Source organism: Cebus imitator, unplaced genomic scaffold (genome assembly GCF_001604975.1).
Source record: "Cebus imitator isolate Cc_AM_T3 unplaced genomic scaffold, Cebus_imitator-1.0 Scaffold235, whole genome shotgun sequence".
Classification (NCBI taxonomy): Eukaryota; Metazoa; Chordata; class Mammalia; order Primates; family Cebidae; genus Cebus; species Cebus imitator.
This window is the reverse complement of record NW_016107550.1, coordinates 3319968-3330565: the sequence shown is the minus strand read 5'-3', so window position 1 is coordinate 3330565 and position 10598 is coordinate 3319968. Positions and strand designations below refer to the sequence as shown.

Genomic DNA, 10598 nt, shown 5'->3' with positions numbered 1-10598 from the left:
TAGAGACGGGGTTTCACCGTGTTGACCAGGATGGTCTCGATCTCTTGACCTCGTGATCCACCCGCCTCGGCCTCCCAAAGTGCTGGGATTACAGGCTTGAGCCACCGCGCCCGGCCCATGCTGACATCTTTTATTCTCACAGACCCCGACCTTATCTGTGGCTGACTCTTCCTTGGTCAAAATCCTCCCCCAGGTCTGAATCTTTCTCCCAATAAGACACAAGTATATCTGCCTGATGTTCATGATGTTGATGACCAGGACAAAGCTAACATCTCCAGCACCAGAAAACATGGCTTCTCCCTACAGAGCAAATTCATTACAGGAAACCACTTCCCCCTTTCCCCACCATACCTCAGAAAGACACTTGAGATAGTAACATATGTCTGCCTTCTCACAGTCAGCTCTGTGAGAGAATTTAAACCTAGAAAATGCCTTTCCAAACTCCTAACTATGGTAAAGAAAAGGAAGCCTTGCTGTCTCATCCCATTCAACTGCATTCATGACTTAGGATTTAAGAAAGAATTCCCGGAGAAAACCACATTAACCACTTAGGGTACTGATTGGCACATTACCTAGAGGTCAGCTGAATGCTGGAGTTGTATCACTGCTGATTATCAACACAGCCCTTCTACCATGCCTATATAGTGGTAGTTTTCTTTCTTTTTTTTTTTTTTTTTTTGTCTTAATTGTTCGATACGGAGTTTTGCTCTTGTTGCCCAGGCTGGAGTGCAATGGTGCAATCTCAGCTCACTGCAACCTCCACCTCCCAGGTTGAAGCAATTCTCCTACCTCAGCTTCCCAAGTAGCTGGGATTACAGGTACCCACGACCACATCCGGCTTATTTTTGTATTTTTAGTAAAGATGAGGTTTCAGCATGTTGGCCACGCTGGTCTTGAACTCCTGACCTCAGGTGATCTGCCTGCCTCAGCCTCCCAAATTTCTGGGATTACAGGTACGAGCCACCATACCCGGTCAGTGGTTTTCTTAAAACAGAAATCTGCTCACGTGTTCATTTGCTTAAAATTTACCCACTGCCTTCAAGATGAAATCCAAGTATACTTGCAAGCTACACAAGAGCCCGAGTGACCAGCTCCCTGCATTCTCTGGATTACTGTCAGCTCTGAGAACTACTCACACTCTTCCTGGTTGAGGGCTCCCACCCTTGCCTCTCTAGTGGCTCCAAATATTCAGGACTTGGGCTCCCGTTCTCCAGAAGGTCACCCTACTGTGATGATTCTGGCTGTTTCATGTTCACCTGCTGTTGAGTCTCATCCTCTCCTGATTCTCTGCTTCTCTATGGTTCAACAAAACCGTAGCTAAATTATCTGTTACCTGAATAATTGCAATGTTTGTCTTTATTAGTCTGAGCTCCACAAGTCCAGGGAAAATGTCTTTTCCACTTGTATTCCTCTAGATCCTCCAGAAAAAGAGAACTTGAGAGCTTATAGAATATATACACACACACAAATGCACACACAGTTTTATAATGAATTGGCTCATAAGGTTATACAAACTGAGAATTCTTTTTTTTTTTTTTTTTTTTGAGATAGGGTCCCATTCTGTTGCCCACTGCAACCTCTGCCTCTCAGGTTCAAGCAATCCTCCTGCCTCAGCATCCCAAGTAGATGGGATTATGGCATGTGCCACCATACCAGCTAATTTTTTTTATTTTTAGTGGAGATGGGGCTTCACCATGTTGGCCAGGCTGGTCTGGAACTCCTGACCTCAAGTGATCCACCTGCCTCAGCTTCCCAAACTCTGGAATCATTTTTTGGATTGTTTTTTTGTTTTTTTTTTTTTCCCTAAAAAGAGCAGCCTGTAAAATCAAGCTGCAGACATAAGCAAGCCACAAGGTTGCCCGGGTGAATGCCAGCAGCTGCACCAATAGGAAAAGGCTACCTGGGGCTAGGCACGTCCAACAAGGTGGCTCTATCTTCCCTTTCCTTGCCAACCATATGTGTAGTAGGGAGCACACTGCATGGCACCAGCTGAGTAGAAAACCCATTTGCATAATACATTAGGGTGGGGTGGCCAGCTTCTTCATGTGATATGTAAATGTCACACCTGGGTCCAACCAGTCTTTGGGCCCTATGTAAATCAGACACCCCCTCCTGAAGCCTGTCTATGATGAAAATCAGGTTTTTTACTGTGCTGTTGTGATAGTGAATAAGTCTCAGGAGTTCTGATGGTTTTATATCCATATGGAATTCCATATGGATTCCAGCCATATGGAATGGGCAGCCCATTAAACCTCTTTCCTTTATCAATTACCCAGCCTCAGGTATGTCTGTTAGCAGCATGAAAACAAACCGATACACTCCTCCTCCGGTTGCACACCCCCGTGACCCCAGTGTTTGTGTTCTCAGGATAGGAGCTCCATGACCCATGTGCATGGAAATTCTAGACGCTCAGCATGCATCCCTATGCCAGGAGAGCCCTGGGCTGGAATGGGAAGGAAGGAGTAGAAGAGAGGGTTAGACACAGGGCAATCCCAGCCCAGAGAAGGATAAAAGAAGATGGTTATTCTCACTTTCACCCCATGCCTTACCTCACTTGCGGGGCAAAGATGAGTGAGGGATTAACAATGTTGGAGGTTTACCTTTTAGGAAAGGAGATGGAGGCAAGGGATAGAGCAAAGGGAACCAGAGCCTTACGTGTTCCTCTTATCATGGCCCAAGCAGCATGTGGGTTCCGCAGCCCTTCACCCTCATGAATGTACTTCACATCTGCTGAGTAAGAGGGTCCTAGAGGAGTCACAATCTCCCCAAGTCCTGAGCTGAGTTTCTCAGTGTATCCTGCACATGAAATCTTTACAGAAGAGGTTGCTTCCAGAAGGGGTAGGGAAGAAGGGGAGATGGAAAGAGAAGCCTTTATTTTTCCAGCAGTGCTGGGGTCGTTTGTAGCTCTTGGGTGGTCATTGTGGAAGGAAACTAGGTTAAGAGGCCCACCTGAAGTGGGAAGAGAGAACAGACCGCATCCCTTGCTCTTGTCCAATTTGAAGACCAGAATAGAAGGAGTCTTCTATTCTAAGGGACAGGGTGGTCAGGGAACTCGTGGAGAGTGGAAGTTCAAGGTTGAATTTGCTCAGCTGCTCTGAAGATGAATACCTTTATTAAACTCTAAATAAATCTGGGATGTTATTCCCCCATTTATCAAAGGCAGAATGCCATTTGTGTGTGTGCATGTGTGTGTGTTTTGAGACAGAGTCTTGCTCTGTCGCCGAGGCTGGAATGCAGTGGTGCAATCTCGGCTCACTGAAGCCTGCACCTCCAGGGTTCAAGCAATTCTCCTGCCTCAGCCTCCTGAGTAGCCGGGATTACAGGCACCCACCACCACGCCCAACTAATTTTTTTATTTTTAGTAGAGACAGGGTTTCACCATGTTGGCCAGCCTGGTCCCCAACTCCTGACCTCAGGTGATCTGCCCGCCTTGGTCTCCCAAAGTGCTGGGATTATAGGCATGAGCCACCATGCCTGGCCCATTCTTGTTTTCAAAAGCTCATTAATTTTGAACTTCTGTCCCAGTGACTTTCTAGGAAAGGCAATGCCAGATACATCTTTTCTTGGACTCCAGTCCACTCTGGACATATTTTGTCTCCACCAGTAACCACGGCCATTGCGTTGAGGAAGGAACAGAAACAAGATAGAGATTTTCTGAGCAGATTTCTATGAGCACCAGGCTGTCACCCTGCAACCACAGGACTTGAAAGTGACTCTCCCCTGCATATGACACCCACTGTGCTACTTTCCTCAAAATCTCACTTTCCTCCCCAAGAAAATAGAGCTCCCCAGCTGAACCAACACATGGGTTTGGGGATGTGAAAAAGGGAAATGAAAGAGACAATATTTATGATTTCAACCACACTGGGAACTCATGGGACCTGCTGCAGCCAACTCAAGAAAGAAGGGCCAGGCTAAATTTAGAGAAAGAGATACACAACTCCCATTTTTAGAATCCAAGAGGCCTGCAGTTTGTATTATTATTATTAATTTGTTTTTATTTTTATTTTTGAGATGGAGTCTCACTCTGTCGCCCAGGCTGGAGTGCAGTGGACTGATCTCCGCTCACTGCTACTTCCGCCTCCCAGGCTCAAGTGATTCTCCTGCTTCAGCCTCCCGAGTAGCTGGGATTGATTACAGGCACCCACGACCATGCCCGGCTAATTTTTTTGTATTTTTAGTAGAGATGGGGTTTCACCATGTTAATCAGGCTGGTTTCAAACTCCTGAGCTCAGGTGATCCGCCCACCTCGGCCTCCCAAAGTGCTAGGATTACAGGCATGAGCCAGCACGCCTGGCCCAGCATTCTTCATCTTAAATATATTTTGGTAAAGTTTGGTTTGTTTTTTTTTTTCCGAAAAGGTAAAAAAAAAATTACTGTTCTACAAGAATAAAATGTACACAAGTTTTTATTTAACTTAATGTAGGACCTGGAAAGATGTTAATACTTAAAGAATAATGCAAAGAGCAGACATTGGTATGTTTGGTAATGTTTAAAGGAGTAAAAAAATAAAGCTAATTTTTGCATTTTTAGTGTAGAGACAGGGTTTCACCCTGTTGGCCAGGCTGGTCTCAAACTTCTGAACCTCAGGTGATCTACTGGCCTGGGCTTTCCAAAGTGCTGATGAGAGTACAGGCATGAGTCATCGTGCCTGGCCATAGAATTGATTTTTAAGTGCGTTAATTAAACCTACTACTTTTCACCACAACAACATCTGCCTACATAATTTCTAGTTGGCTATCTCTTCTCAGATATGCTGCATGCTGTCCCCATCTTCCCCCATGCACATGATCTTACAAAGAACATTTCTCCCAGACGTGACTCAGAAATCAGGCCTGTCCAGAGGGGATTGTGGCAGCTGCTTCTGTCTACGGAAATCAAGTCTTCCAAACTTAGCATCTGCTCAAGGCTGTAGCTGGCAAGGCAGAGTCCAGTGTGACCTCCCAGTCACACGTGGGACGATGTCCAGGTGTGACAATACCACAGACTGTTTTTCACAGGCACACACACACAGGGGAGATGGAACCTTCTCTATGGGGAGACTCTGAGAGGGAAGGAGGAGCTGTCAATCCCTCTCGCCTGGAAGGGGGTGACTCAGGAAGGCAGTGGGTCTATTTGCTGCCACATCCTGGCCCTTGGTGAGATGAGGACAGACTGGACAGCAGCTAAGGTGAGGGGAGACCCCATTTCTGTCTGTAATAGCTCCAGAGAGCCTGGGGCTCACTCCCAAAACAAGCCCTGGGGAAATGAGAGCCAGGCTCCTGGGGAGGGACAGTTCCTCCTTCTGCCCCTCATGGGATCCCACCAGCAAGCAGAGATACGGCAGTGTCCATGTACAAACACGGAAGATGCGGGGGCACAGCTTCCCACCTTCACCTGGAGCCCTGGTTCCTCCCTATCTGTCAGGAACCTGGACTTCCTTTTCTGTCCCCCACAGAGGTGGAAACGTCCTTTTTTTTTTTTTTTTGAGATAGAATTTTGCTCTTGTTGCTCAGGCTGGAGCACAATGGGATGATCTTGGTTCACTGCAACCGCCGCCTCCCAGTTTCAAGCGATTCTCCTGCCTCAGCCTCCCAAGTAGCTGGGATTACAGGTACCTGCCACTATGCCCAGCTATTTTTGTAGTTTTAGTAGAGACTGGGTTTCATCATGTTAGTCAGGCTGATCTTGAATTCCTGACCTTGTGATCTGCCCGCCTTGGCCTCCCAAAGTGGTAGAATTACAGGTGTGAGCCACCGTGCCTAGCCAAAAACATCCTTCTTAATGACCCCCTTGTGAATCCCCATTTCTGTCTGAAATACCTGCAGAGAGCCTGGTGCTCACCCTCAGAACAAGCCCTGAGAAATGAGAGCCAAGCTCCTGGGGAGGGGCAGTTCCTCTTTCTGTGGGGCTGCCGATGGGACGACCTCGTGATGGGGAGGACCCAGACTCCGAGTGCCCCACACCATGTGTCTGTCTGTCCTGTGGGCACCACGGTCACATCCACCTGCACAGCCGGGGCCAGGAGGAGGAGATGCCATGACTCCCATCCTCACAACCCTGCTCTGCTTTGGTGAGATCTTAAGAGCGGGAGGAGAGACCCTAGTCTAGGAGAGACCCCAATCCATAGCCAGACCCTGGTCAATTAGGATACCCCAGGGGCTCAAGGAAAGAAGATTTGCTCCGGCCTTGGGGACAAATCTCTCACCGAGAACTCTCTTCCAGGGCTGAGTTTGGGCCCCAGGACCCAGGTGCAGGCAGGTCAGTCTGTCGCCAGCTGTCCCAGGTCCCTCCTCCTACCTGGGGACAAGGGGCCACCCCTGGGCAGCTGGGGATGGAGTAGAGTTGACTGATGAGGATGTCTGCAGGGGTCTGGGGCTGAGAGCTAAGATCTGAGGGGTGGGGACATCTTGGGGCCTAACCTGTGATTTCCTCCCAGAGAACCTACTGCAACCCATCTTGTGGGCCCAGCCAGGTCCCATGATCACCTAGACCCTAGTCTAGGGGAGACCCCAATCCACAGCCAGACCCTGGTCAATTAGGACACCCCAGGGGCTCTAGGAAAGAAGACCTGCTCAGGCTTCAGGGGCAAATCTCTCACAGGGAACTCTCTTCCAGGGCTGAGTCTGGACCCCAGGACCCAGGTGCAGGCAGGTGAGTCTGTCCCCAGCTGTCCCAGGTCCCTCCTCCTCACTGGGGACAAGGGGTCACTTGTAGGCAGCTGGGGATGGAGAAGAGCAGCTCAGGGCTGATTGCTGGGGATGTCTGGAGGGTCCTGGGGCTGAGAGCTGGGATCTGAGGGGTGGGGACATCTTGGGGCCTAACCTGTGATTTCCTCCCAGAGAACCTACTCCAACCCATCTTGTGGGCTGAGCCAGGTCCTGTGAGCACCTGGAATAAGCCCGTGACCCTCTGGTGTCAGGGCACCCAGGAGGCCCAGAAGTACCGTCTGGATAAAGATGGAAGTTCAATGTCAAGGATAATATTAAAAACACTGGATTCTGAAAACAAGGTCAAATTCTCCATCCCAGCCATGCAGTGGGAACATGCAGGGCGATACCACTGTTACTATCAGAGCCCTGCAGGCTGGTCAAAGCCCAGCGACCCCCTGGAGCTGGTGGTGACAGGTGAGAGGACACTCGGGGGTCCCAGCCTCAGGCTCTGCCCTCGGGAAAGGGGTCATCTCCCTCTCACAGCCCAGCCCTGAGGGAGAGGGTGGGAGATGTGAGCCCCATTTAACAAGGCTCCTGTTTTTTTCTCCTAAAGGCTACAGCCGACCCACCCTTTCAGCCCTGCCGAGCCCCGTGGTGACCTCAGGAGTGAACGTGACCCTCCGATGTGCCTCTCGGCTGGGACTGGACAGGTTCACTCTGATTGAGGAAGGAGCCCACAGGCTCTCCTGGACCCTAGACTCACACCTACACAACCATGGAAAGTTCCAGGCCCTGTTCCCCATAGGCACCCTGATCTTCAGTCACAGGGGTACATTCAGATGCTACGGCTATCAAAACAATACCCCCTACGTGTGGTCGGAACCCAGTGACCCCCTGCAGCTCCTGGTGTCAGGTGAGCACACCACGGCCTTTCCTTATACAACGTCAGGGCACCGGGGGAGCTGTTGGCAGCCTTGCCCTCAGGCTAGTCCCACTCGAGAAGAAAAGAGAAGGGAAAGACGGGCCCCTGGGGACACAGATACAGAGTGAGGAAAAACGAGGACACTGGAAACCCTAGTGAGGAAGACTACAGAAGGAAGGGGTGTGGGAGGAACCAGCCCTCTGAGTCCTGGCTCCTCTTTCCCTCCAGGCGTGTCTAGGAAGCCCTCCCTCCTGACCCTGCAGAGCCCTGTCGTGGCCCCTGGAGAGAACCTGACCCTCCAGTGTGGCTCTGATGTTGGGTACGTCAGATATGCTCTGTACAAGGCGGAGGGCGATGGCCTCCTCCAGCGCCCTGGAGAGCAGTCCCAGGCTGGGCTCTCCCAGGCCAACTTCACCCTGAGCCCTGTGAGGGTCTCCCACGGGGGCCAGTACAGATGCTACGGTGCACACAATGTCTCCTCCGAGTGGTCAGCCCCCAGTGACCCCCTGGACATCCTGATCACAGGTGAGGAGCCCAGCAGGTTCCGTCAGGGACCCAGGCTCCATACAGGCCCTGCTGGGGAACCCAGGTGGTGATGGCCAGGATGAGGAGTGGGGGTCCCAAGGGAGGAAGAGACAGACAGAGACAGGGGATGGGTGGGGAGGGGGAGACTCAGAGAAAACAGAGACTGAGGGTTCCAGAGAGAGACCTGGGGAGGTCTCAGCTCAGAACAAGGCGGGGCAGCCACTCACCCCTCCTCTTCTCTCCAGGACAGATCCCTGACAGACCCTCCCTCTCAGTGCAGCTGGACCCCATGGTGGCCTCAGGAGAGAATGTGACCCTGCTGTGTCAGTCACGGAGCCCAATGTTCAGTTTCCTTCTGACCAAGGAGGGGACAGCCTATCCCCTGCTGCGTCTAAGATTCACTTACAGAGCTCAACAGTACCTGGCTGAATTCCCCATTCCTGTGACCTCAGCCCACACAGGGACCTACAGGTGCTATGGCTCACACAGCTCCAACTCCTACCTGTTGTCTCACCCCAGTGACCCTGTGGAGCTCGTGGTCTCAGGTGAGGGCCCTGACCCTGTCCTCTCTGAGCTCAAAGGCTCAGCTCAGCCCCTGCCCCCAGGAGAGCTCAGGACACTGAGGAGTGAGGGGAGTAAAGGGGGAGGGTCCGCAGGGGAGGGTCCAGCCCATGAGAGTGGAAATAGATGGGGACCTTCCACCCCTGGCTCCCACCCCTGAAATCTCAGTAGGGTAAAGAGCAGGGAGGGCTGGGAGAAGATGGGGCGAACCTCAGGGGAAATGAGATTAGACTGAGGGTGTAGGACGGAAGCCCCACGCACTCCCCTCCTGATGTCTCCACCTCAGATTTAATGTCTGGGTGTCCCAGCCCCTCACACCAGGTCCTGACCCCATGGGAGATGAAAACACAGTTACTCTGACCCAGTGTAATATTCTACACTTGTCTCAATCTTATCTCCAATATTCGGGAAAGGGGTCTGTTCCCCAGAGGAGCAGAGGGGAGGGTGGACAGTAAGGGTGTGGTCCACATGGCTCCCTGAGGCTCCAAGGATGGGGCAGGTGTTCCCTCCATGGTGGTCAGAGGGGAGGGAGGTTTCCTGGGACCAGGCAGGAAGGAGGGAGCACTGATGATGGGTGGAGAAGCTAGGTCCTCCCCTACCTGAGCAGGATTTGGGGTCCAGGCCTGACTTGGACAAGGGGAAGATGCTGGGGCTGATGGAGAAAGAAGAGAGGTGGGCAAGTTGGACAGAGGACAGATGGACGCTCCCTTGGAAGCTCTCATTTTCATTTCCAAGAGCCTCTGGGAATGGAGCCCCTCACCCACACTTGTGGGGTTCCTAGGCCCTCTCAGGACAGGAGGGGAGGCTGCTCAGGCCTCAGTCAGATCTCACTGTGGTGAGGGTGGAGTCCACCCCAGATGTGCTCCTTTAGAGAGAAGCACCCCAGCTCTGGGTACTGCTTGGGCCCCTGATGGCCTCTAGACTCAGGGTACCCCTGAGACTAAGGAGGGGCTGTGCACCTGCTCCCTGGATAAGTTAGGGAATTATTCACAGCAGGTCTTGTGTGTCATTCATTTCTATTCTGTGTTTTCTGTGCACATTTGTCTATTGCTATTCTTTTCATGAAACTTTAAAAAACCCATACTTACGTGTATCAATTTAATTTAAGATATATGGATATATGATTTTAAAATAAGTAATTCTCTAATTTTTATTGAGATACATTAAATGTTAGTTTAATAAACTAAGTAAAAAAAGATACATTAAATGTATACATTCATTTAAATAGAAAGTCACTTCTTGTTAACATTAAATCTTTTAGCGCTTCTATTTTTATTTTTATTTATAATTTAACTTTTTTATTTTATTTTTAGAGATGGGGGTCTCACTCTGTTGCCCAGGCTGAACCACAGTAGCAGGATCATAGCTCACTGCAACCTAAAACTCCTGGGCTCAAGCAATCCTCCTGCCCCAGTTTCCCTAGTAGCTGGAATTGCAGGTGTGCACCACCAGGTCTGGCCAATTTAAAAAAAATTATTTTTTTTGATCTGGGCGTGGTGGCTCACACCTGTAATCCAAGCACTTTGGAGGCCAAGGCAGGCGGATCACCTGAGGTCAGGAGTTCAAGACCAGCCTGACCAACATGGTGAAACCCCATCTTTTAAAATATATGTATATATTTTTTAAAAATTTTTGGAGACAAGGTCTCTCTATATTGCTTTTTAAGATGTTTTAAATTGAGGTTATTGGTGAATTTTGGAAATGTTTTGAAGTTTTATTTAGACTAATTGTGTACATTCATAATTACATTTGAGAATTGCTCAACCACTTTATTGGTTACAATATTTATTGGTAACAATAATACAATACTTTATTGGTAACAATATTTGAGTAGAGTTTTTTTTTTTTTTTTTTTTGAGTCGGAGTTTCACTCTTGTTACCCAGGCTGGAGTGCAATGGCACGATCTCGGCTCACCGCAACCTCCACCTCCTGGGTTCAGGCAATTCTCCTGCCTCAG

The 10598-nt window shown here is 49.9% G+C and overlaps 1 protein-coding gene across 3 annotated transcripts in view; it reads left to right on the top strand.

The window, feature by feature from the left end:
- The first annotated feature begins 5869 nt into the window (after positions 1-5869).
- LOC108282137 (leukocyte immunoglobulin-like receptor subfamily A member 4) overlaps positions 5870-10598 on the top strand; it is a 7734-nt gene continuing 3005 nt past the window's right edge. The window contains exons 1-6 of one of the 3 annotated variants that reach the window (XM_037727645.1): positions 5870-6052; positions 6205-6240; positions 6822-7106; positions 7246-7545; positions 7783-8079; positions 8325-8624. In XM_037727645.1, the coding sequence (XP_037583573.1) occupies positions 5947-6052; positions 6205-6240; positions 6822-7106; positions 7246-7545; positions 7783-8079; positions 8325-8624 (1324 nt within the window). In that variant the 5' untranslated portion in view covers positions 5870-5946. Of the gene's footprint in view, positions 6053-6204; positions 6241-6597; positions 6634-6821; positions 7107-7245; positions 7546-7782; positions 8080-8324; positions 8625-10598 lie in introns of all 3 variants that reach the window. The other 2 variants (XM_017497939.2, XM_037727646.1) reach the window with 2 other exon arrangements.